Consider the following 27537-nt stretch of genomic DNA (forward strand, 5'->3'; position numbering starts at 1 on the left):
CTACGTTGGTGTGCCCACGAGTCCCGCAGGGCCCTGGCCCAGCGTCTGCCCCATCACGGCCGTCTCCAGGGGCTTGAAGCCCACATTGTCCAGGGGAATCCCGAAGGCCAGCAGCTTCGCCTCATATGTGCGCAGCAGATCGTTGTGTGCCTGCAGAGATGGGGCAATGTCAGGGAGAAGAGAGGGGCTGGCCTTGGCCTGGGTACCTTGGATGCCAGGCTCTGGCCCAGAGCTAAGTTCTGTTCCATGGAGCTGCAGGGAGGGGTCGAGCTAGCTCAGTGTGAAAGAATGAAGTGGTCATTTGTCAGTAGTCTACTCTGGGCCAGGTACGGTGCTAATACCTTTATGTATATTAACTCTGTTAGCTCACCAAGGGACACTCAGAGCAGAACTGTGGCCTGATTGGGCTCCTGGATCCTCACCAGGCATGTCTCAGTGAGGGTCATCATTGTCAAATAGCATCTGCTCCCTGCTCCTGGTGGGACAACACCCTCTGCCTCCCTAGTAACTCTGCATCTTTAACAAGGACAGGGACTGCCTGGGAAAGGTCCAGGCCACCCCTGGTCTGTCCCAAGAGGCAAGGCCTGAGTCGGGCTTTGTGGCAGACACTTGTAATCCAAGTACTTGGGAGGCTGAGACAGGAGGATCACAAGTTTGTAGCCAGCCTCAGCAACTTAGTGAGGCCCTAAGAAACTTAGACCTATTTCAAAATTAAAGAATAAAACTGGGCATGGTGACACATGCTTATAATCCCAGCATTTGGGAGGCTGAGACAGGAGGATTGCACTTCGCAGACAGCTTCAGCTACTTAGTGAGGCCCTTTGCAACTCAGTGAGACCCTGTTTCAAAATAAAGAATGAAAAATAGGGCTTGGGGTGTATCTCGGAAGTGAATGCCCCTGGGTTCCATTCCCAGTATTACAAAAAAAGAGAGACAAGGCCTGGGAGACAGCACTGACAGACCCCTTCCCAGCCACCATGCTCTGAAAGCACACATGTCTAAAAGGGTTAGTTACACTGGGTAGTTATAAAGGCTCAATAAATCAATGTGTGTGAAGTGCTCAGAGCCTGGCCTGACTCATAGCAAGTGCTCTGTTCTCACCATGAACCAGAAAAGACTCTAGGACTCAGAACTGAGAAGTACAGGGTGAACAGAACAGGCTTAGGGACTGGGCCCTGGTTCTCACTCTTGCTGGAGTTTATACCCCCTGAGGCCCAGAAGAAAGTCCTGGATATCCCCCCAAGAACTGCATGCACAACAGGTGGCCCTAATTTTGCACAGACAAGTATCAGCATCTAAGGGAGAGTTAAAATGGACAGAGACTCAGGAGAACTGGGGCCCAGTCTGGGGAGGGCTGAAAGCTCAAGTGATTTGGGCACCACGTTACCAGTGACCGGCCCTGCCTAAATCAAGGGTCTCAAAAACCAGGATGCCAGGAATGTGTGGGTTACGGCTGCAGTCAAGAGAATTAAGGGTACAACCAAGTCACACTTGTGGGGCAGCTGCTCTTGGAAATCCTGCAGACAGCAGGTAAGGTACAGACAGAACAGGCAGCTCAGTCCCGCTGGCAGGGACACTGGGTGCAGGGTCCAGGTCTCTTTCAGCACATGAGCAGATTCTGTCCTCAGTGCCATCTGGACAGCGGTGCTGGGGTCCAGGCCTTACTGTCAAGGGCTTCACCCTCTCTCCAGAACTACAGGATTCATCATGGAAAGGGTATGTAGTTTGCATCAAATCCACAGTGGAGTCAGAAGAGGTTAGGCCCCTGACTGTCCCATGTGAGGGCAGTGGACACTCATCTGGGAGAGCAGAGGAGGCCTTTCCCACTGCCCAGAGGCCTGATAAGCACTGTGGGTGAGATGGCGGGACAGCAGGACAGAGCCCCAAGCATGCCCAAGGAAGGCCTGTAAGGGATGCCAGGATAGTGGCCAGCACTGTGCCCAGACCACATGCCAGGCTGAGCAACCCTGGGCAGGTACAGACACCCTCAGACTGTCTCTGTCCCTCACAGGGGGACAGTCACACCCTCCTTGTGAAACAGACCATTTGTACTTATGCTGTAAGTGGGCTGAAGCCAGGGGCAGGGGGTGGCCTGAAGGAGGAGGCAAGGGAGCACATCTGTACCTTGCAAACCTGGGCCAGCTCATACTGCAGGTCCTTGATGGTAGTGTTCTTTGATTCCAGAACATCCTGAGGAGAGAGGCAGAGGTGAGCTCGAGACTCATCTTCTAGCTAAAGTGACAGAGGTAAATGCCAATCTGCAGGCTCCTCAGGGATCCTGAGAAGCCCAAGGAATAAAGGCCAGGATCAATCCGCGTATATATTCACATAGGGGTGTGTCAGCAGGAAAAAGTCTCCAAGGGTCATGAGAAAACAGCGATGAAAAACAGGAATATACACTTGTGCCACCTAAATCTCCACGAAGAAACTACAGGAAGCATGAAGCTGGGAGCCGGACATGGTGATGCCCACCTGCAATCCCAGTACTTGGGAGCTGAGACCAGAGGAGTGCAGGTTGGTAGCCAGTCTCAGCAACTTAGTGAGACTCTCAACAACCTAGCAAGACCATTTCAAAACAAAACAAAACAAAACAAAACAAAAGAGCTGGGGATCCAGGCATGGTGGCACACACTTGTAATCCCAGTACTTGGGAGGCTGAGACACAAGGAACCAGGTTTGCAGACAGCCTCAGTTACTTAGCGAGGCCCTTTGCAATTCAGTGAGACCCTGTTTCAAAATAAAGAAACAGCCGGGTATGGTGGCCTATGATTGTAATCCCAGCATTCGGGAGGCAGAGACTTGAGGATCAGAGTTCTAGGACAGTCTCAGCTACTTAATGAGGCCCTTTGCAGCTCAGTGAGACCCTGTTTCAAAATAAAGAATAAAAAATAGGGCTGGGGGTGTAGCTCGGAGATAGAATGCCCCTGGGTTCCATCCCCAGTACCACAAAATAAATAAATAAATAAATAAATAAATAAATAAATAAATAATAGGACTGGGAGTATAGCTTGCAGCTAGAATATCCCTGGGTTCAATCCCTAGTACCACAAAAAAGAAAAAACAAAAGAGCTAGGGATATAGCTCATAGGTAGAATGACCCTGCATTTGATACCCAGTATCACACACACAAAAAAAGATTAAAGCTAATCTTAGAGAAGAGCAGCATGGACCTCTCCATGAGGTAAACTGGTAGTGTGTATTTTTAAACTTTTTTTTTGTGGGTCTGGGGATGGAACCCAGGGACATTCAACCTCCGAGCTACACCCCTTACCCTATTTTTTTTTTTATTCTTTATTTTTTGAAGCAGGGTCTCACTGAGTTGCAGAGGACCTCACTAAGTAGCTGAGGCTGTCCATGAACTGTGATCCTCCGGTCTCAGCCTCCCAGATGCTGGGATTACAAGCGTGCGCCACCACATCCAGCTTATTTTTAAACTTTTTAGTCATGTGGCTTTTATTATCCCAACTATGTGAGTGTAGGAGGTATTGAAAATTAAAAATCAAATCCAGGGGCACCGTACCTCAGAGTTATACCCCAGCACCCCGCCTTTTTTTTTTTTTTTTCCAGTACTGGGGATAGAACCCAGAAGCATTTTACCTCCAAGCTACACCCCCAGCCCTATTTTTTTATTAATTAATTAATTTATTTTGGTGGTACTGGGGATGGAACCCAGAGACTTTTTCTACCTCCGAGCTACACCCCCTGCCCTATTTTTTATTCTTTATTTTGAAACAGGGTCTCACTGAGTTGCAGAGGGCCTCACTAAGTAGCTGAGGCTGTCCGCGAACCACGATCCTCCTGTCTCAGCTTCCCAAATGCTGGGATTACAAGTGCGTGCCACCATGCCTGACTTGGTGCTCGGCTTACCCCAGCCTTTTTTTTTTTTTTTTTTTTTTTTTTGGTGGTACTGGGATTCCTGGAAACCCTTCTCCCTCCAGGCTACACTCCCAGACCCATTTTATATTTTTATTTGGAAACAGGGTCTCTTAAGCCAGCAAGGCTGGCTTCAAACCAGTGTGATCCTCCTGTCTCCGCCTCCGAAGTGTGGGGATGACAAGCGTGCACCACCACACCAGGATTTTTGTGTGTGTGTGGTACTGGGGATGGAACCCAGGGCCATTCTGCCTCAGAGCTATACCACCAGTCCCATTTTTTATTCTTTATTTTGAAACAAGGTTTCACTAAGTTGTAGCTGAGGCTGTCCAGGATCCTCCTGTCTCGGCCTCCCAAGTACAGGGATTACAAGCATGTACCACCATGCCCAAATTCTTTTTAATTTTGAAACAGGATCTCACTAACTTGCTGAGGGTCTTAAGAAGTTGCTGAGACTTGTCTTGAACCTCCTGTTTCAGCCTCCCAAGTATTGAGATTACAGGCATTCACCATCATGCCCAGCTCCAGCTCTAATTACTTAAATTTTTGTAAGTGCATGCTGAGTGCATGTGTGCGTGTTTGTTACTGGGAATTGGATCCAGGGGCATTCTACCTCCAAGCTATACACTCAGCCTTGTTTTATTTTTTGTTTTAAAACAGGGTCTCAGTAGGTTGCTGAGTTTCTTGCTATGTTGCTGAGGCTGGCCTTAAGCCTGCAATCCTCCTGTCTTAGTCTCCCAAGTACTGGAATTACAAGTTTGCACCACCACAACCAATTCAGGAAGACTGTAGGTTCAAGGACAGTCTAAGCAACTTAGCAAGGCCCTATTTCAAAATAAATAATAAAAGGGGCTGGTGTGTAGCTCAGAGGTAGAATGGCCCCAGATTCAATCTCCAGTATCAAAAAAAAAAAAAAAAAAAGACAAACTTTTTTTGTTTTGTTTTGGCTTGGGTGGCGCTGGGGAATGAACTCAGGGGCATTCTACTTCCAAGCTACACCCACAGCCCTTTGTGAAATTACAGAAATACTGCCTGTGGTGCTTCTCAGAATGAAAACATCCATCTCTACAGTATGGGAGCTTAAGCCTTTGCCCTAGGTCTGCCTCTCCGAAATATGCCTGGCACAAGTAGCAGAGACAGATGGAGCTCCTGCCCTGGAAGAACCTCCCTATCCCCCTTCATTGGGCCTGGTGGGGGCTAAGGACCAGCTGTTTCAAACTCAGGAGCAACAGCCAGGTCAGGGAGAGGACGCCTGTCTGTCTCCAATGGCCCCAGGGAGCCACACCTGGGCTTCCAGTGTCAATCGAAGACCCCCTGTGACTTCCCAACCAAGTGGAAGAAGCAGAAGAAGAAACACCTGCCCAGTGCTCAAAGCTTGAGAGGCAGCTGACAGAGGAGCTGGGAGGCTCTGCCAAAGCTCTTGCATCCTGATTCTTCAATCGACTGGAGGCTTCTGCCTCCTCAGATAGCTCACTGGGGCAGAGACCTCCCTTGCTTTATTTATCTGTTGTCTCCAACTGTGCCCAGGAAAGACCTCGCAGAGCAGTGCCCCATGAACGAGTGAAGATTCTAACCTCTGCTCAGACCTCACTCCCCCTGGCACTGTAAAGGGAACAAGGGCCAGGTTAGGGGTAGGCTCCTGGTGCCCACAGCCCTGCACTCTCCCACTGTTACTGACCCTGCTCCAAACCAGTGCAACCGGGGGCCGCTGTGCCGTGTCTGTCCCCAGTCCTGTGACCAACTCAGTCCCGCAGATTACAAGAGCGGCTTTTCTACACCCTGACTGTCTTCAGGCTCTCTTCTGAGCCCCTCACTTTTCCCTTTGTTCCTGTCCATGCCCTAAGCCAGCCCATCCTGGGGCCCCCAGTGCTGCATCTCTCCCCAACCCTGTCTGAGGAACACTGTCCCACAGACTGGAAAAACAGCTTTTCTTTTTCTTTCCTTTCTTTCTTCTTCTTTCTTTCTTTCTTTCTTTTTTTTTTTTGTGTGTAGGGGGTGCTAGGGACTGGAACTCAGGGGTATTCTACCTCTGAGCTACACCCACAGCCTTATTTTATTTAAACAGGGTCTTACTAAGTTGCTAAGGGCCTCACTAAGTTGCTAAGGCTGGTCATGAACCTGTGACCCTCCTGTCTCACCTTCCCAAATATTGAGATTACAAGCATGTACCACCATGCCCAGCTGCAAAGCAGCTTTACTACTCAGAACCCAGAACTTTCCCCAATGTAACTGTCCATGACCTAAACAACCTGGAGTACCCTGTGCTGTGTCTATTCCCAGCCCTGTGCCTGAGTCTGTCTTCAAATGACTAAGAAACTCATCCCCACAGATCAGGAGAGCAGCTTTTCCACTCCCGGGCTGTCCTGAGGCTCTCCTGGGAGTCTACGGTCCGACATGCCATGATGAGTCACTCCGGGCAACTAGTGAGCAGAGGCTCGGAGGTTGTAAGGTGCCATGAGGTTAAAGAGAAACTCAGAAGGCCCGAGAGAGACATGAGCAAAACCCACGAGGACACTGGGATGCACACGGGCCTGAAAGGCACTCGCTGGTAGCACCTTACCCTGTTCTCGAGCTGTGAGAACTCCACGACAGCCCTCCCGTTAACCCCGTTAGCTGGGGGTCTCTGTGCCCGACTCAGGAGATGTGCAGGACTGAAAGGTCCCACCACAGGAGACAAGACTGCCCACCAGGGGTAGGAGCAGGGGCACTGGCCCGACCCCTCCTCAGAAGCCCTCCAAGCCCACCTCGAGCTTGCGGGACACAGCAGTCAGTGCTGCGGGGTCCAGGTTGGAGGCTGCCAGGACCTCGTTGAACTGAACCTCCCTCTTCTCTGCAGCAGCACTCAGTGCCTGCAGCTTGCGCTCTAGCACCAGGTTCTTGAAGCCTGTCTTCTGCTGCACCTCCTGGATGGCCAGGGTGAATTTTCGGTAGAGTTCATCCCGCTCCTGCTGCACCTGTGTGAATGAGGCTGGGGTGGGTGCAAGGTCCCTCGCTTGGAGAATCTTGCCAAGGAGAAGCCACCCCCTACCCCTGTGTGGAGCACACTGCTTCTATGAAGGGTCACTTAACCTGTGCCTACACCCGTACCACATGGGTTTGTGCACCATCTACACGGCCTGCAGCCCCATCTTCTGTGCACAGAATTAAAGGTGTGGCTGTCTACACTGTGGGAGGCAGGAGTGAAATGTTAGCACATGCTAACGTTCCTCCTTTCAGGAAGCAATGGGGTATCACAGCAAGAGCTGGAGCAGCCCCACCCTGAAAGCCGCTTCACAGGTGGGTCAGGGCGAGCCTTGCCTGAGTTAGGGCTGCGGGCGCCCAGCTGTGTCCCTGGTCATCCCATGTAAGAGCCAGGGCATCACACTGCTGGCAGGTGAGGCCCTGGAGGCTCCCACGTGCCGCGTGGGCATGCCGTAGATACACCCACATGGCAGGTCTAGAGCAAAGTCTTGCACCAACGGCCCATCAACTAGTAATGCTATCCCTTCCGTTTCTTAATGTGCACTGTAGAAAATGAAGACTTTGTAGTAAAAGGCAAACATACACTTAACCCCAATCCCCAGAGGCTTCCATATGATCATTTGGTGTGACTCTTCCCAGAATGTTCTCTACACATGTAAAAACACTATGGGAGCCGGATATGGTGGTGCACGCTGTAATCCCCACGCTTGGGAGGCGGAGACAGGAGGATCGTGCTGGTTCGAGGGCAGCCCCGCTGGCTTAAGAGACCATTTTCAAAAACAAAAAAGTATAACATAGGTCTGGGAGTATAGCCCGGAGGTAGAAGGGCTTCCAGGAACCCAATACCACCAAAAACAAAACAAAACAAAAAAAAAAAAACAAAAAAAAAAAACTCTATGGTAGGAAGGAAACAAGATCATGCCACACACTACATAGCATTGTCCCCTAGAGCCCCACCCAGAGCCACAGGTACCCTTTCCAAATTTTGTAGAGTTCCACAGATTTACCTCCACCCAGTTCCTAACAATAGACATTTGACTGTAAGCAGCTCTGGTCTCTAGATTCTGCTAACAAATCTAAGCTCTCAGTTCTCTAAGAGGAGACACTGACAGGCATCACCAGCCACATTCAAGAGGAGGGAGAAGGGACAAAGAACAGGCTGCAACCCAGACACATCTCTGTTCTCCTCCTCCCATGAATCCCAGTTCAAAGGCCACAGGAAAGAGGGAGCCCTGGTTAGTGTAGGACTCGGGGCCCTTGGGCTGTCTGTGCAGGTCTGTGGCTAGCCTGGTGGAGCCCAGTGACTCTGGTCCTGCAAGACCCTGTGTGCCTTTGAAGGTGGATGTAAATCCGACACATGGATGGGATGTTCCTGGGGTGCCTGCTCTGGGAGAGATGGATCCAATCCCATTATTATTCTGCATCATGAATATTCTTGTCACTATAGCTCACAGATAAAATGCTTGGCTGTATGTCACACAAAGGGCACTTTGGGGCCAATTTGGCCTTGGCCACACTTTCAAACCAGCTGAAGCAGGAAGGAATTCATCAGTATTCATCAGCCCTCTTACCCACTGCTTCTGCTGTAAGGATCTGACCTTCCTAAAAGAGATCATATAGTTGCACAGAGATAAATTAAAAAGGGTAGCCAGAGCCGGGCGTGATGACGCATGCTTGTAATCCCAGCATTCGGGAGGCTGAGACCAGAGGATCGCGGTTCGCGGACAGCCTCAGCTACTTAGTGAGGCCCTCTGCAACTCAGTAAGACCCGGTTTCAAAATAAAGAATAAAAAATAGGGCAGGAGGTGTAGCTCAGAGGTCAAATGCCCCTAAGTTCCATCCCCAGACCCGCAAATAAATAAATAAATAAATAAAATAAAATAAAAAAAGCTCAGGGTGCCAGGCATGGTGGCGCACACTTGTAATACCAGCGCTTGGAAGGCGGGGACAGGAGGATCGCACAGATTCAAAGCCAGCCTCAGCTACTTAGTGAGGCTCTCAACAACCTAGTGAGACCCAGTTTCCAAATAAAATATAAAATAGGTCTGGCGGTATAGCCCAGATGTAGAAAGCCCCTGGGTTACATTCCCAGCACTACACACACACACACACACACACACACACACACACACACACACACACACAAGGCTAGGGGTGTAGCTTCAAGGTAGAATGCCTCTGGGTTTAATCTCTAGTACCATGAAAAATAAAAAAATTAAGCCAGGCGTGGTGGCACATGCTTGTAATCCCACCATTTGGGAGGCTGAGATTGGACTACTTAGTGAGGCCCTATTTCAAAAATAAAGAATAAAAAATAGGGCAGGGGTATAGCTCGGAAGTAGAATGCCCCTGGGTTCTATCCCCAGTACCATAAAAAAAAAAAAAAAAAAAAAAAAAAAAAAAAGCCGGGCGTGGTGGCGCAGTTGTAATCCCCGCACTTGAGAGGCGTGAGAGGCGGAGACAGGAGGGTCGTGCAGGTTTGAAGCCATCCGCGCTAGCTTAAGAGACCCTGTTTCCACATAAAAAAAAGTATAAAAATAGGTCCAGGAGTGTAGCCGGAGGTAGAAGGGCTTCCAGGAACTCCTGTACCACACACAAAAAAAAATTAAATTTAAATAAAAAGTTTAAAAAGGCTAGGGGTGTAGCTCAAAGATAAAATGTCCCTAGGTCAATCCCCAGTAACACAGACACAAAGAAGAAGAATGAGGCTCTTTTCTGCGTGCAGCCTGGATAGACTGACATTAAAAGGCAGGTCCTCTTATGGCATGATCCCATTTGGGGAATTTTTGTTGTTGTTTTGTTTCTCAGGGTCTCGGGGCTGAACTTAGGGGTGTTCTACCACTGAGCTACATCCCCAGCCCTTTCTATTTTTTATTTAGAGACAGAGTCTCATTAAGTTGTTGAGTCTGGCCTCCAAACTACAATCCTCCTTCCTCAGCCTCCTGAGATTCTGGGATTATAAGAATGCACTACGAAGCCAAGCTATGATTCCATTTTTGTAAAGCAAAAAGTCACATCTGTGCTAGAGCATGCAGAAAGAAGGCTGAAATGAAACTCACTGCCATCTCTTGTGAGAGCCAGTAAGCAGCAGAGAGATATTCAAGTTGACCTACACTTCTGAGAATCCCACGACTTCTTTACATTCGGTCTATCTAGGCTGATCCTCAGAAATGTGCATAGGCAGATGAAGAGAGAGGTGCTGCCAGGGTCAGGGATCCTCCTTGTTGAGAGGCCAGCTTCTGAGGGACAGAAGAGCCACTCCTCATGAGGCTGCAGGCCTTCTGCAGAATGTGCCAAAGGGCTTTTTACTTTTTTGGATCCTAAGGATAAAACCCTGAGGCCCTCTAACACTGTGCTACATTCCCTGCCCCTTTTATTTTTTATTTTTAGACAAGGTCTTGCTAAGTTCCCGAGGCTGGCCTCAAACTTATGATACTCCTGCCTCTGCCTCCCAAGTAGTTGGGATCACATGCACACACCACCACTCCAGCAACGTCACAGGTGTTTGACTCATAAAGGCTGTGTGACTGAGGGGCAGGCAAGAAGACCTCCAGCTTCCTAGCAGAGACCAGCCACAGCCTCCACGCCTGGCTCACCTTGACAAACCGCTGCTCCAACACTTCGTGCTCCCACTGCAGGTCTCTAAGCTCTTTCTCAGTAACCTTCAAACGTGCTTTTGTGCACTAGGGAGAAAATAGCAAGTGGGGGAACAGAAAGCATTCAGGATTCACAGGCATCCAAATCACAGAGGCTTCTGGGAGATGGGGAGGCCAGAAATAATCACTGGGAACAACTGGTCTGAAGACTTCAGCAGCTGGGCCTGCCCAGACTGGTGGATGGAATACATGACAAACATCTCCACAGTTCCCTCCCACTTTCCAGCCCCAGGACAGTCAATGGAAGGAGAGTCCAGCTCCCCATCTCCCCCTTCCTGGCCCCAAGGGCTAAGCCTGGCTCGGGTTTCTGGTGAAGTCCCAGGTCGGCCTTCTCTCCTCAGCCCAAGAGGGGAGGAGTTCAGCAGGAAACTCACGGCCAGAATCTGCTTGTCCCTTTCATAGTTCCCAAGCTTCCTCTGCATCTCGCTCATCTCATCCCGTGCCTTCTGCAGAGGGTCAGCCAGGCGCCTGTTCTGCATGGCCACCTCTGCCATCTCCCGCTCCAGGTGCTCTTCCTTCTTCCTCATGTCCTCCATTTGCTCCTGTGGGCGTAGATGAGGCACAGGAGGGGCTCAGCCTGCAGGCATAGGCTGGGTGCTCCTCTGATCACACACAGGTCCTGCCAGCCACACGCATGTGAGGTCCTAGGTTTGTTTTATGTATAAACAGTAGTCTTGCAATTTTTAACTTATCCTAAATTTTCTAGGAATGCAGTTTCCATGTGAACTGAGAGGAGAGGCTGCACTTTCTTTAGGATTCCACCAGGCCATTCTCCACTGTGGAAAGCCTGCGCTGCCAGCACCTGAGGGGGATGACACTGTCCCTCCCAGCCACACAGTGGCCACAGGGCAGTGCCCGCTGCAGTTCTGCCTGAACGTACATGTCAGAGTATGCTTTTGTTACTAATCCTCCGCTATACTACAGTTAAGAAAATGTCCCAGTTGCTTTTTGTTTTGTTTTGCTTTGTTTGCGGCCCTGGAAATGGAATCCAGGGACAGTATACCTCCAAGCTACACCCCCAGCCCCATTTTTTATTTTTGTTTGTTTTTTTGGTGGTACTGGGGGTAGAACCCAGAGGCTTTCTACCTCCAGGCTATACTCCCAGACCTTTTTTATATTTTATTTGGAAATAGGGTCTCACTAAGTTGCTGAAAGCCTCACTAAGTAGCTGAGGCTGGCTTCGAACCCGTGCAATCCTCCTGTCTCAGCCTCCCAAGGGGATTACAAGCGTGCGCCACCACACCTGGCTCCTATTTTTTATTTTTGAAACAGTGTCTCACTGAGTTGCAAAGGGCCTTGCTAAGTAGCTGAGGCTGTCCACAAACTGCAATCCTCTGGTCTCAGCCTCCGGAATGCTGGAATTAAAAGCATGTATCATCACACCTGGCTTCGCTAATTATTTTGAATTATCAGTGTAAGTAAGTTATATTACTCGTGAATTTCAATTGAGGGTACCAAGGGGACATTGTCCAATACTTTTTTTTTTTTTTTAATTTGGAAACAAGATCTCACTAAATTGCTGAGACTGACCTTAATCCTGTGATCTTCCTGCCTCAGCCTCCCAAGTACTGGGATTATAGGCATGTACCACTACATCTGGCTGTCCAATACTTTTTTATAGAAAGGGGAATTGGGTCTGGGGTATTAAAAACTGGGGCATGAATCCCCCAGTCTTAGTATCCCATTTTAGGAAAGGTAGAGTATACCATCTCCCAGCCCACCCCAGGTCAGCACCTTAAGAGAGTTGATCAGGGCTAGGTTGTTAAGGGTGATATCATTGTAGTAGTTCTTGATGTCAGTGAAGGCCTCCTCATGACGCTGCATCAGCGTGTTGATCTGCCCATTCTTCCTCTCCTCCACTTCATGGATCTCAGTCTTCCTCCTAAGGTCAAGTTCATCCCTCAGCATCTTCATCTTCTTATCATACTTGGCTTCAATTTCTGAAAGGCAGCAGCACACACAATAACTAAGCAGAGGAAGAAGAAATGCCCTGTCACTAAAAGGATGACAGAGCCTGCAAAAAGGGCCCACAAACTCCCGTCACGGCCAGAACAACGCTGTACAAACGAGCTCTGCCAAAGAACGGGCTGGCTTAGGGGAGTTTTGCCTGATGATGAGCACAGGTCCCTGCTGGCCTTTCCCTGCCAGAGACAGGCACAACCAATCAATGCTTGCATCGGAACTCCCAGCACTGACTGCCAGCTGACCCCAGTGGGCACTAACCATGGCCTGTGCGGCCATCCAGCCACAGATGGGATGCAGGGTTTGGTTAGTACACCAGAGACTTCTGAAACTGGAGTATTCTCGGGCCAGTATTCTCAGACTATTCTAAGAACACTGCCCGAAAGACTGAATAACTCCTGCCTGCTGTTAGCTACCAATTTTAGATGGGAGTGGGGAAGTGTGTGGTAACTGCAATCCCCAAACATGCGTGGGAATAGGGTGTTCTGGAATTCTGAGCGGGTCCACTGGCTTACAGAAGGTCCCAATATCTCTCCTTTTTCCACATGTGGGCTCTTTTCATCTGGTTTCTATGTCCTGAATTAACAGGCTCTGGCAGTAAATTACTTTCTGCTGGAGGAGGACCTCTGGCACCATCCTGTGCAAGATGCACGTGAGAAACTGACCTCGAACTTGTCTCTCAAAGTCGTTCCTCATCTTGGTGATCTCCTCAGTGTGCTTCTGTACAGGTGAGAGTGGGACATTACTCAGTAGCCAAACAGAGAGGGACCCACTCCAGGCAGGCCAATCCTGGGACAATGCTCCACGGACAAACAGAGACATAGAGGCCACTCCCTTTATGCCAACCCTCCTTCTAACCCTGGAAAAATCCAGCTCAATAAACTCTGTGCTATGGCTGCTAATAGGTTGCTGGGCTCCTTTGGTCCCCAAGTTCAAGCCGAGAACATGATTTTGGGACTCTCCACATTCGTGACCAACTCCCTCAGCAAGGTCACCTTTGAGCCTGAGGAACAATGCTAACCCTGAGCACTGAATACTCCTCGGTCTCCCCATACAGCCTTCCAAGGCTGGAGACAGCAGCTAGGTCCACACAGACCTGGGTGATCTCTCCAAAGCTTCAGGTAGCTCCTACTAACCTGCCTCACTGTTGCTTAGAGCATTATTCAGAAGTTTTTTGTTTTTTTTTTTTGGTGGTACTAGGGGTGGAACCCAGAGGCTTTCTACCTCCGGGCTACACTCCCAGACCTTTTTTATATTTTATTTGGAAACAGGGTCTCACTAAGTTGCTGAAAGCCTCACTAAGTAGCTGAGGCTGGCTTCGAACCCGTGCGATCCTCCTGTCTCAGCCTCCCAAGTGCGGGAATTACAAGCGTGCGCCACCACGCCCGGCTTAAATACATGTTTTTTGTTTGTTTGTTTTTGGTGGTACTGGGGTTCCTGGAAGCCCTTCTACCTCCGGGATTCAGTCTTTCATTCCATTAAAAAAAAGGGAGGTAGGCATGGTGGTGCACGCTTACAATCCCAGCATTTGGGAAGCTGAGACAGGAGGATCCAGACCTATTTTATACTTTTTTATATTTGGAAACAGGGTCTCTTAAGCCAGCAGGGCTGGCTTTGAACCTGTGCGATCCTCCTGTCTCCGCCTCCCAAGCGCGGGGATTACAAGCGTGCCCACCACGCCCGGCAGAAGTATTTTTTTAAAGCTGGGTATGGTGGCATGCAGTTGTAATCCCAGTACTTGGGAGGCTGAGACAGGAGGACCATAGGTTCAAAGGCAGCCTTGACATAGTAAGACTCTTAGCAACCTAGCAAGACCCTGTTTCTAACTAAAAAATAAAACTACTTTGGGGTGTAAGGATATGGCTCAGAGGTAGAATTCTCCTTGGTTCAATACCCAGTACCACACAAAAAATTTTATTTTAATAATTATTATGCCAGGTGAAATGGCACATGCCTGGAATCCTAGCTACTTGGGAGGCTGAAGCAGGAGGATCACAAGTTGGAGACCAATCTAGGCAATTTAGATAAACCCTGTCTCAGAATAAAATATTTAAAAAAGAAGCCAGGTGCAGTGGCACACACCTGTAATCCCAATATTTGGGAGGCTGAGACAGGAGGACCACAAGTTCAAGGCCAGTGTGCAATAATTTAAAAAGACTCTGTTTCAAAGTAAAAAATAAAAAAGGATAAGAGTGTAACTCTGAGGTAGAACACCCCTGGATTCAGTCTTTCATTCCATTAAAAAAAAAAAAGGGAGGTAGGCATGGTGGTGCATGCTTATAATCCCCGCATTTGGGAGGCTGAGACAGGAGGATCCAGGATCCAGCCTCAGCTACTTAGTGAGGCTCTCAGCAACAAAGTGAGACCCTGTTTCAGAATAAAGAATAAAAAAATTAGGCTGGGGGTATAGCTCAGAGGTGGAATGCCCCTGGGTTCCATCCCCAGCACCACAATAAAACAGCGGGGGGCGGGGGTGTCTAGAAGCTGCACGTAGTGGCACACGCTTATAATCCCTGTACTTGGGAGGCTGAGACAGGAAGGATCGCACAGGTTTGAAGCCAGCCTCAGCTACTTAGTGGGGCTCTCAGCAACAAAGTGAGACCCTGTTTCAAATAAAATACAAAATAAGTCTGGGAGTGTAGAAATATATAAAATAGCCTGGAGGTAGAAAGCACCTGGGTTCCATCCCCAGTACCACAAAAAAAGAAAGCGGGTATCTAGGAATGTAGCTCAGTAGTAGAGTATCTCTATGTTCAATCCTCAGTACCACAAAATAAGTACAGGCAGGAAGGAGCCAGGCGTGGGGCACAAACACTTGTAATCCTGGTACTTGGGAGACTGAGACAGGAGGATCACAGGTTTGTGGCCAGCTTCAGCAACTCGTGGGGACCTCCACAACTTAGTGAGACCCTGTTTCAAAATAAAGAATAAAAATAGGATTGAAGATATAGCTCGGAGGTAGAATGCACCTGGGTTCAAGAAAAGAAAGAAGGAAGGAAGGAAGGTAGGTAAGTAGGTAGTCAGCCGCCAGGGATGGTGGTGCATGCCTATAATCCCAGTGCTTGGGAGGCTGAAGAATGGAGAATCCCAGGTTCATAGCCAGCCTCAACAACTTCACAAAGCCCTCCACAACTTAATGAGACCCTGTTTCAAAATTAAAAAAATAAAAAAAGAAAGAGTGCTGCAAGTGTAGCTCGGGGGTGGGATGTCTCTAGGTTCAACCCCCAGTACCATGGGAAATAAATAATCAAATATTTTATATATATTTTTTTTCATGTGTGCAGTACCAGGGGTTGAACCCAGAGGTATTCTACCTCCGAGCTATATCCCAAACCCTATGTTTTATTCTTTATTTGGAAACAGGGTCTCACTAAGTTGCAGAGGTCCTCACTAAGTAGCTGAGGCAGGCCGTGAACCTGTGATCTCCTGTCTCAGCCTCTCAAGGCTTGGGATTACATGCATGCACCACCACGTCCAGCTTGAATAAATTTTTAATAAAAACCTTAAGCTATTTTTAGAGCAGTATTTTTACCAAAAGGTGTACTCTGATCATGTAACATCATACATACTCAGGCCTTAGGCTAAGTAGCCAGCTTCATATCACTGAATTAATCTGAAACCAGCCATCCTGTGCCTCTCAGGAATGGCCTGACACCTCAGTACTCTCATGCTACAGTCTACACTGCCACTGAGTTTCACCTAGTCACCTCAGGCTAGGCTGCTCCCATCATGCGGCAAATGTGTTGAGAAAGTCTTCTCACCCAGCATCCAGGAAGAACCTTTCAAAACTAAACTCAGACACATCCTTTCTCTCCCAAATTCTCAGACTGCTACGAACTCACCCCAAGTCAAAACTCCCATCCTTACTGTGGCTTTCCAGGCCAACAAACTCCGACCCATTCCTCCAGCTTCCTTACTCTTTGGTCTCTGGCTGTAGGCCTTTCCACCAGCCTATCCATTCTCTTGGGCTGATCTCCCCAAGCCTGGTCACCTAGTTCTTCCAGCATTTCCCCAAACATCACCTTATCAATAAGGCAATCCTGGAGCCCTGGTAAAAAGCTACAAACCTTCCAACTTAAGCTCCCCACCTTTCTCTCAATTTGCTCTTCCAAAAGTACTCATCCATACCAGCTATGCTATATGCACTGACACATTTAATCTGTCTTCTGTCCCATGTGTTGTCTCTCTCCTTTCTGGATCACAGCCCACTTGAGAAGGTATTTTGTCAGAATCAAACCATGGCCTGGTACCTAATGGATACTCAGCAAGTGAATTTCAGCTTCCATCTAGAAACTCCCAGCATCCCTCAAAAAGGTTCAATCCCAGTATCAAAAGTAAGCCAGAGCTGAGCATGGTTGCACACTTGTAATCCCAGCATTTGGGAGGCTGAGACCGGAAGATCACGGTTTGCGGACAGCCTCTGCTACTTAGTGAGGCCCTCTTTCAAAATAAAGAATAAAAGCCAGGCATGGTGGTACACATTTGTAATCCCAGGATTCGGGTGGCTGAGACTAGAGGATCACAGTTCGCAGACAGCCTCAGCTAGTTAGTGAGGCCCTCCATAACTTAGTGAGACCCTGTTTCAAAATAAAGAATAAAAAATAGGGCAGGGGGTGTAGCTCAGAGATCAAATGCCCCTGGGTTCCATCCCCAGGCCCACAAAAAACAAAATGAAACAAAAAACAAAACAAAATAAAGAATAAAAAATGGGGTAAGGGGTGTAGCTCGGAGGTCAAATGCCCCTGGGTTCCATCCCCAGACCCACACACAAAAAAAGTAAGCCAGAGCGAGGTGCAGCAGTGCACACCTGTAATCCCTGCACTTGAGATGCCTGAGGATCTCAGGTTCAAGACCAGTCACAGCAACTCAGCAAGAGCTCATTTCAAAATAAGAAATAAAAAGAAGAATCAGGTGTAGGGGCATATGCTTGTAATCCCAGTACTTGGGAGGCTGAGACAGGAGGACTGCAGGTTCGAGGTCAGCCTCAGGGAGTAGTGAGACTCTCATCAACCTAGTGAGACCCTGTTTTCAAATCAAAGTAAGTCTGGGGTGTAGCTTGAAGGTAGAATGCCACAGGTTCAATCTCTAGTACCACAAAAAATAAATAAAATATGTGGGAGTCGTTTTTTCACACAGAAACATGAGTTCCCGTTACTGAATAAGGAGAGATTTAAGCAGCAGCAGGCTCAGGGTCCCCGCAGCCTGTCAGCCCTGGCCCCGCATCTTACCAAGCGCAGGTTCTTCACCACCACCTCGTTGGCCAGCTCCTGCTCCTTGAGCGCCACCTTCAGTGTCCTCATGTCCCTGCGCAGAGCGCCCTCCTGTGTGCGGTGCTCCTTCTGGGCCAACTTCATGACCACTGTGCCCTCAGCCTTCATCTCAGTCAGGCTGTTCTGATGCTCGTACAGCAGGTGCTTTACCTTCTGCTTGTACACCTGAAGGGCAAGGGGTTCCACCTGCTAACACCCTGACACCTTAGACAGAAGTGTACCTAGGCTGGCAGGAGATGCATGCCCAGCTCGTGTGGTGCTAAGTGGCACAGCTGGGCTATAAGGAGGTCAGCCTGCTTCCAGAGCCATGCTCCTTCCACATCATGGAGGCTTCGATTCAAACACTGGAGACGTGCAGGAACTCTCCTGCCAATGTAGAAATAAAACTTCTTCTCCTCAACCTCTTAGAAAAATCACCTGCAGGTTCCCAATATAAAGGACACAAGCCAGGCGTGGTGGGCACGCTTGTAATTCCAGCATTTGGGAGGCTGAGACCGGAGGATCGTGGTTCGTGGACAGCCTCAGCTACTTAGTGAGGCCTCTGCAACTCAGTGAGACCTGGTTTCAAAATAAAGAATGAAAAACAGAGCAGGGGGTGTAGCTCAGAGGTCGAATGCCCCTGGGTTCCATCCCCAGACCCCCACACAAAAAATTCTTAAATAAAAAAAAAATAAAGGACACAAAGGGTATCTCTCAAAGAGAGGGTAAAAGCTGTGCCCACCCAGCATCTGGTCCAGCTTCTGTGCTGCTAAGGGTCAAGCCCAGGAGTGCAGGCGGGAGAGTCCACTCACCTTGATCTCCACCTGGTGCCGCTCCTCAGCTTCCTCCATCTCCCTGTCTTTATTTCGCAGCTCAGCCTTCTTCTCCTCCAGCTGCCTCCTTGTGATCTCCCAGAAGGTGTGGATCTTGTCCCGCTCCAGCTGGAAGTAGTTGCGTTCCTCCCGCTCACGGTCCAGCTCCTCCCGGATGCGGTTGACATGCTCCTCCACCTGACGAGGCACAGGATCAGGCAAGGCACCCAGCAGAGGCCCACCCACAGCAAGAGGCACGTGAGTGAAGAAAAAGGCAAGGAAGCCAGGCGTGGTGGCGCACGCTTGTAATCCCAGCATTCGGAAGGCTGAGACTGGAGGATTGCGGTTCAAGGGCAGCCTCAGCAACTTAGTGAGACCCTGTTTTAAAATAAAGAATAAAAAATAGTATTGGGGGTGTAGCCAGAGGTCGAATGCCCCTGGGTTCCATCCCCAGACCTGCCAAAAAAAAAAAAAAAAAAAAAAAAAAAGCATGCACTACCACTCCGGGTTTAGGATGGTTTTAAGTGGGAAAATGTTTTTTGTTTTTTTTTTTTTTTTTTTTTTTTTTTGGTGGTACTGGGGGTGGAACCCAGGGGCTTTCTACCTCCGGGCTATACTCCCAGACCTATTTTATATTTTATTTGGAAACAGGGCTCACTAAGTTGCTGAGAGCCTCACTAAGTAGCTGAGGCTGGCTTCGAACCTGTGCGAACCTCCTGTCTCAGCCTCCCAAGCGCAGGGATTAGTGCGCCACCACGCCCGGCTTAAGTGGGAAAATGTTTGAAAAATTAGGATGTAAGCCGGGCGGGGTGGCGCTCGCTTATAATCCCAGCATTTGGGAGGCTGAGACCAGAGGATCACGGTTCACAGACAGCCTCAGCTACTTAGTGAGGCCCTCTGCAACTCAGTGAGACCTGGTTTCAAAACAAAGAATAAAAAATAGGGCAGGGGGTGTAGCTTGGAGGTCGAATGTCCCTGGGTTCCATCCCCAGACCCACAAAAAAAAAAAGTAAAGAAAAATTAGAATGTATCAACTAAATGAAGTATTATATGACAAAAATAGATATTAAAATGATGTAGTGAAAAAGCCGGGTGTGGTGGCGCATGCTTGTAATCCCAGCATTTGGGAGGCTGAGACCAGAGGATCGCGGTTCGTGTACAGCCCCAGCTACTTAGTGAGGCCCTCCGCAACTCAGTGAGACCCTGTTTCAAAGTAAAGAATAAAAAATTGGGCAGGGGGTGTAGCTCGGAGGTTGAATGCCTCTGGGTTCCATCCCCAGACCCGCAAAAAAAATTTTTTTAAATGATGTAGTAAAGCTGGGCATGGTGGCACACACCTGTAATCTCAAAACCTAGGAGGCTGAGACAGGAGGCTCCCAGGTTTGAGGGCAACCTCAGCATATAATAAGACTCATTAACCTAGCAAGATTCTGTTTCAAAGTAAAATAATAAAAAAAAAAGGGCTGGGAGTGTAACTCAGAGGTAGAATGCCCCTAGGTTCAACCTCCAGTAACACACACACACACACACACACACACACACACACACACACACATGCAATAATGTAGCAAGCCAGGCCTGGTGGCACGTCTGTAATCCCAGTACTTGGGAGGCTGAAACAGAAGGACTGCAGGTTTACGACCAGCCTCAGCAACCCAGCAAGACCATTTCAAAACAAAGCAAAAATGGACCAGGGGTGGGATGGCTCAGAGGTAGAAGAATGCCCATGTTTAATCCCCACTACCACACAAAAATAAGTAAATAAATAAATGATGTAGGAGCATGTAAACATGCCTACAAAATAATATTAAATAAAAAACCATTCACCTTAAAGCATCTAATGTTAAGCAAAAAATCCACAAAGCCAGTAAATTTCTAACACCCAATAGCCTTTGGTCCAGGGCCAATCACAAATCAGCAAATAGGTTAAAGAGAAAAGTAGGTCAGGCTTACAGCTTTCTTGGGATCTCATTTCCCTCGAGAACTGGTTATCTTTAGGTACAGCACTGGGCCACTTACTGTAAAGTTTTTCTCTCCCAAAACCACATTCCCCACAGGGAAACAACCTTTCTCACTAAAATAACCAACCAGGAGCTCTTGAGGCAAGGACACTGGGCAGGGGCTTGAGTTTCCATGGGAGAGCACAGCATCCCGAAATCTGACTAGTGCCCCTCAAAATGACAAATGTCTTCCCAACACAGACCACTACTGTCACTCAATTCCATTAGCCTGGTGTGGTAGCACACACTTGTAATTCCGGTACTTGGGAGGCTGAGACAGGATTATTACAGGTTCACAGCCAGCCTCAACTGCTTAGTGAGGCTCTCCACAACTTAGTGAGATGCTGTTTCAAAATATAGAATAAAAAATTGGAGCTGGGAATGGTAGCACATGCTTGTAATCCCAGTCCTTGGGAGGCTGAGACAGGAGGATCACACAGGTTCGAAGGTAGCAAGCAGCTCCTTAGTGAGGCTCTCAGCAATTTAGTGAGACCCTGTTCCCAAATAAAATATAAAATAGCAGCCAGGTGTGGTGGCGCACTCTTGTGATCTCAGCATTCATGAAGCTGAGACTGGAGGATCGTGGTTCACAGACAACCTCATGTACTTAGTGAGGCCCTTTGCAACTCAGTGACACCCAGTTTCAAAATAAAAGAATAAAAACAGGGCTGGGGGTGCAGCTCGGAGGTAGAATATCCCTGGGTTCCATCCCCAGTACTGGAAAAAATATATAATAAAATAGGTCTGGGAGTGTATCCCACAGGTAGAAGGCCCCTAGATTTCATCCCCAGCACCACAATAAATAAATAAATAAATAAATAAGAATAAAAAATCAGGCTGGGAGTGTAGTGTGGTGGTAGAATGCCCCGGGTTCAATCCTCAATACTGGGGAAAAAAGAAAAGATTACAGAAAACGGCATTCCTCCCTGCTCTGTTTGACTCACATGGTGTTAGAGTTTGCCATCACTTACTACTCAGATTTCTTACGAATACCCATCATTCCTAGCTTTTCCTCCCCTGCACCACCCCTTGTCTCTCCCCGTCTCTCTCTTTCTTCTTTCTTGTGGTACTGGGGATTGAACCCAGGAGCATTCTACCTCTTCCCAGCCCTTTTTAAAATTTTTTTCTTTTGAAGCAAGGTCTTGATATTGAGGCAATACAATGTTCAATCCATTCTCCATCCACCTCCAAAATACAAACTTGATCCCATCACCTTCCTGCTTAAACTGCCAGTGATTTTCCTGCATGTACAATAAAGCACTTATCACCACTATTCAGGAGCAGCCTTTGGCCTGCTCCAACTTCAGGTCACATGGCCCTTTGTATTTATTTTTTAATCTTTTTTTGTGGGGGAGGGATATGGTACTAAAGGAGTTAGCCAGGCTACCTCCAGGCTATACCCCCAGACCTATTTATTTTACTTTTTATTTGGACACAGGGTCTTGCTAAAGTTGCTGAGAGCCTCACTAAGTTACTGAGGCTGGCTTTGAACCTGTGAACCTCCTGTATAAGTCTCCCAAGTACTGGGATTACAAGCATACACCACCACTCCCGGCTCTAAGAGCTTTTTAAGTAATATTATAATTACATAATCATGTTCTCCAGCCCTTTACATCAAAATATACAAGTGGCTTAAAATAATTCCTACAAAGAACCTAAGAAGACTTCACCCCTTCCCCTAACTGAGCATAGGAAACAAATAAGAGGTAATACTAGGCAGATGTGATGGTGCACACCTATATTCCCAATACTTGGGAGACTGAGACAGGAGGATCACTGATTCCAGGCCATCCTCAGCAACTTAGTAATGCTCTGTTTCAAAATAAAAGATAGCTGGACATGGTGGTACACACTGAAATTCTAGTAACTGGGAAGTTGGGCAGAGGGTTATGGATTCGAGGACAGCCTCAGCAGTGTATTGAGTCTCAGCAAGACTTTGTTTCTTTCTTTTTTTTTTTTTTTTTTTTTGGTGGTACTGGGGTTCCTGGAAGCCCTTCTACCTCCAGGCTACACTCCCAGACCTATTTTATACTTTTTATTAGGAAACGGGGTCTCTTAAGCCAGCACGGCTGGCTTCGAACCTGCGCGATCCTCCTGTCTCTGCCTCCCAAGCCGGGGATCACAAGGGTGCCCACCACGCCCAGCCAAGACCTTGTTTCAAAACAAAAAATTAAGTCAGGCATAGTGGGACACACTTGTAATCCCAGTACTTGGGAAGCTGAGACAGGAGGATCACAGGTTCGTGGCCAGCCTCAGGTACTTAGTGAGGCCCTCTGCAACTTAGTGAGCTCCTGTTTCAAAATAAAGAATAAAAAATAGGGTTGGGAGCAAGGCGTGGTGGCACACGTTTGCAATCCCCGTGCTTGGGAGGCTGAGACAGGAGGATCACACAGGTTTGAAGCCAGCCTCAGCTACTTAGTGAGCCCTCAGCAACTTAGTAAAACCCTGTTTCCAAATAAAATATAAAAGAGGCCTGGAAGTATAGCCCAGAGGTAGAAAATAAAATAAAAAAACAGTTGGGCATGGTGGTGCACACCCGTAATCCCAGTACTTGGGAGGCTGAGAAAAATTATTGCAGGTTCAAGACCAGCCTCCGCAATTTAGCAAGGTCCCTCAGCAAATCAGTAAAACTCTATTTTAAAATAAAAATAAAATATGGTTTGGGATATAGCTCACAGATAGAACACCTCTGGGTTCAACCTCCAATATCAAAACTATAGGGCTGGGGGCGTGGTGGCGCACGCTTGTAATCCCAGCATTTGGGAGGCTGAGACTGAAGGATCAAGGTTCGCGGACAGCCTCAGCTACTTAGTGAGGCTATCTGCAACTCAGTGAGACCCAGTTTCAAAATAAAGAATAAAAGCTTGGGCAGGGGGAGTAGCTTGGAGGTCAAATGCCTCTGGGTTCCATCCCCAGACTTGCAAAAAAAAAAAAAAAAAAAAAAAAATATATATATATATATATATATATATATATGTAGGGCTGGGGTGTATCTCAGATATAGAATCCCTCAGCCGGGCATGGTGGCACACGCTTGTAATCCCAGGATCTGGGAGGCTGAGACAGAAGGATTACGGTTCATGGACAGCCTCAGCTACTTAGTGAGGTCCTTTGCAACTCAGTGAGACCCTGTTTCAAAGTAAAAATTAAAATTAGGGCTGGGGGTGTAGCTGGGAGGTAGAAAGAGGAGCTGGGCATGGTGGTGCACACTTGAAATCCCAGCATTTGGAAGGCTGAGACAGAAGGGTCACAGTTTGCGGACAGTCTCAGCTACTTAGTGAGGCCCTTTGCAACTCAGTGAGACTCTGTTTCAAAAAAACAAAAACAAAAAAAGAGCCAGTTCGAAGCCAGCCTCAGCTACTTCGTGAGGCTCTCAGAAACTTAGTGAGACCCTGTTTCCAAATAAAGTATATAAAATAGGTCTGGGAGTATAGCCCAGAGGTAGAAAAGCCCCTGGGTTCCACCCTCAGTACCACCAAAAAAATAAAAATAAATAAATAAAAGAATAAAAAATAGGGCTGAGAGGTGTAGCTCAAAGGTACAATGCCCCCCTGGGTTCCATCCCCAGTGCTGTAAAAAGGAGGAGGAGGAGGAGGAGGAAGAGGAGGAGGAGGGAGGGGAGAGGGGGAGGGGAGGAGAAAGGAGGGGTTGCTTTTGTCAGAAACAATGAAAGAGCAGGGCGGGGTACCACACACTTGTAATCCCAGCATTCAGGAGGCTGAGACAGGAGGATTGTGGTTCGTGGACAGCCTCAGCTACTTTGTGAGGCTCTTTGCTACTCAGTGAGACCTTGTTTCAAAATAAAGAAAAAAAAAATAGGTTTGGGAGTGTAGCTTGGAGGTAGAAAGCCCCTGGGTTTCATCCCCAGTATCACAAAAAATTAAAAAAAGAAAACAATGAATGAGCTGGGTGGGGTGGCACAGACACAAGAGGATTACAGGTTTGAAGCCAGCCTTATCCACTTGATAAGGCTCTCTGCACTTATCAAGACACTGTTTTCCAAGTAAAAATTTTTTAGAGATAGAGCTGGGGGTGTAGCTTGGAGGAAAAATGCTCCTAGGTACAATCCCTAGCACCAAAAAAAAAAAAAAGGGAAAAAAATAAATTACTAATCAGGTAGATACAATCTGATTTTTAGGTAAATCATATTCCCTTCAAAAACTTTCTTTTGCTATAATGTTTAATGATAAATAAAAGAGAATGGAATACACACACACACACACACACACACACACACACACACACACACACTATAATAACAGCTCTGTGAACATCAAAGCATAATAGGGTAAGACTGAAAGGGAACACAGAAAGTTAAAAACAGAGCCAGGAATGGTGGCATATGCTTTAATTCCAGTACTTGGGGCTGAGACATGAGGATCACAGGTTTGCAGCCAGCCTCAAATACTTAGGGAAGTCCTCCACAACTTAGTAAAACCCTGTTTCAAAATAAAGAATAAGGCCTGGCATGGTGACACACACTTGTAATCCCAGTACTTGGGAGGCTGAGACAGGAGGATCGCACAGGTTCGAAGTCAGTCTCAGCTACTTAGTGAGGCTCTCAGCAACTTAGTGAGACCCTGTTTCCAAATAAATTATAAAATAGGTTGGGGGTGTAGCCCGGAGGTAGAAAGCCTAAGGGTTCCATCCCCAGTACCACACACACACAAAAAAAAGAATTTAAAAAAAAGGGGGCTGGGGGTGTAGCTCAGAGGAAGAATGTTCCTGGGTTCAATTCCCAGTACCACAAAAAAAAAAAAAAAAAAAAAAAAGAAAAAGAAAAGAAAAGAAAAAGAAAGTTAAAAATAGCTATCACAAGCCAGGCATGATTGTACACACTTGTAATCTCAGCATCTGAGAAGGCTAAGACAGGAGGATCATGGTTCACAGACAGCCTCAGCTACTTAATGAGGCCCTCTGCAATTCAGTGAGACCCTGTTTCAAAATAAAGAATAAAAAACAGGGCTGGAGGTATAGCTCAGAGGTAGAATGCCCCTAAGTTACATTCCCATTACCACAAAAAATAAAAAAAAAAATAGCTATTATAGAGCCAGGCATGGTGGTGCATACCTGTAATCCCAGTACTGGGAGGCTGAGACAAGAAGAGGATAGGTTTGCATCCAGCCTCGGCTACTCAGTGAGACCCCGTTTCAATGTAAAGAATAAAAAAAATAGGGCTGAGGGTGTAGCTCGGAGGTGGAATGCCCCTGGGTTCAAACCCTATACTGAAAAAAAAATATCAGAAAAATATTTCCTTCCAGCTGGGAGTGCTGGTACATGCCTGAAATCCCAGTACTTGGAAGGCTAAGATAGGAAGATTATAGGTTCAAGGACAGCCTCAACAACATATCAATACTCTAAGCAACCTACTGAGACCCTGCTTCAAAACAAAAAGTAAAAGGGGCTGGGGGTGCAGCTCAAAGGTAGAATTCCCCTGAGTTCCATCCCCAGTACCATAAATTTAAAACCAATGTTTCCTTATATAATGCATCTAAAAATTGTAGATTTGGAAAAAACTGAAAGATCCAGACTAAGGGGAGATGGTGGGGTATGGCCGTGCTGAGATGCTCACCAAGACCTCTGAAGCAGCACCCGCCCCACCCTGGGCCTGGGCCACACAGGCCCTGCTCACCTGCTCCTTGTTCATGTCCTCTGGAGCTATCCCATCAACAATAGGGGTGCCTTTGGCTTTGCCTTTCTTCCCTTTCTTTTTGGGTGCCTTTGGTTAAAGAAGAGATGGTGGGTAAGTAAAAAAAAGTACTCTACTGGCTTCCCTTTCTTGGGTGCTCTGACTTGCTCCCGAGGGGCCTTTGGGTGGGAGGAGTATCTGTATGGAACCTCTACCCCTACTGCTCACTCTTTGGAGAACCCCAACAGAAGCACTCAACTGGAGCACATTACTCTACACTGAGTGACTTATTTGCATGACTGCAAAATGTACCTGCATTCAGAAAGGGGACCCCCAATAGCACATGGCCAAATGTCACCATGCTGTGTATAATGCTTGGTAACCACCATGGAAAGAACTGCAAAGAATTAGTTAAATAAATGTAAGCAGAAATTGGCAATGAATGATCCTAATTATATAAGTCTTCCTTTCTTCGAAATATAAAACTCCTTCAGGGAACCCGTCAAAAAAGATTGGTCAAACAGTACCCACTGTGGATGATCTGCAAATGTGACTAGAACTTCTCATGGGGTCAGACTCATTCTAACAACTTTGACAAGGTTGAAAGAACTTCCCTCTCCCTTCCTGCAGCCCGTTCAAGCCGACTGCAACTTGCCAAACCTTTCCTGTCTTTGCTACTTCCAACTCTACAACCTGTACTTTCATGTTCACGTATGTCTGTAACATTTTAACGATTACTGTTTCTACACAGAAATCTTAGCAAACATCAGGAAAAAGGAAAAAAGAAGCCAGGTGTAATGGCATATGCTTGTAGTCCCAGCCACTTGAGAGGCTGAGAAAGATGGATTGCTTAAATCCAGGGGTTTAAGGTCAGCCTGGGCAACAAAGCAAGACTGATTCATATTCTCATTCATTCTCATCCTCTCCCTCTCTCTCCCCCCCCTCTCTCCCTCCCTCCCTCCCTTCTCTCTCTCCCCCTCCCTCCCTCCCTCCCTCTCTCTCCCTCCCTTTTCTCCTTCTCTCTCTCTCTCTCTCTCTCCTCTCTCTCTCTCTCTCGGGTCTGGAGATGGAACCCAGAGGCATTTGACCCTCGAGCTACACCCCCAGCCCTTCTAGTTTTTATTTAGAAACAGGGTCTCACTAAGTTGCAGAGGACCTCACTAAATAGCTGAGGTTGTCCACCAACCACAATCCTGTCTCAGCCTCCCGAATGCTGGGATTACAAGCGTGTGCCACCACCACGCCCGACTAAGATCCTCTCTTTAAAAAAAGAAAGCTGCCAGGTGTGGTGATGCACACCTGTAATTCCAGTATTTGAGAGGCTGAAACAGGAGGATCGCAGGTTCACGGCCAGCCTCAGCTATTTTAGTGAGGCCCTCCACACCTTAATGAGAC

At 47.6% G+C, this 27537-nt stretch overlaps 1 protein-coding gene across 1 annotated transcript; it reads right to left on the reverse strand.

The window, feature by feature from the left end:
- On the reverse strand, positions 1-26226 carry DRC4 (dynein regulatory complex subunit 4; the record flags this gene model as incomplete). The annotated part of the gene is made up of 10 exons (XM_080703142.1): positions 26146-26226; positions 18514-18711; positions 17681-17887; positions 13118-13172; positions 12225-12430; positions 10865-11032; positions 10431-10517; positions 6618-6827; positions 2125-2190; positions 1-150 (listed from the first exon to the last, which is right to left on the reverse strand). The coding sequence occupies exons 1-10, from the start codon at positions 26158-26160 to the stop codon at positions 1-3; spliced, it is 1362 nt and encodes a 453-aa protein (XP_080559268.1). The 5' UTR covers positions 26161-26226.
- Between the last annotated feature and the right edge of the window lie 1311 nt (positions 26227-27537).

Source organism: Muscardinus avellanarius (genome assembly GCF_963383645.1).
Source record: "Muscardinus avellanarius genome assembly, chromosome: 10".
NCBI classification, from domain to species: domain Eukaryota; kingdom Metazoa; phylum Chordata; class Mammalia; order Rodentia; family Gliridae; genus Muscardinus; species Muscardinus avellanarius.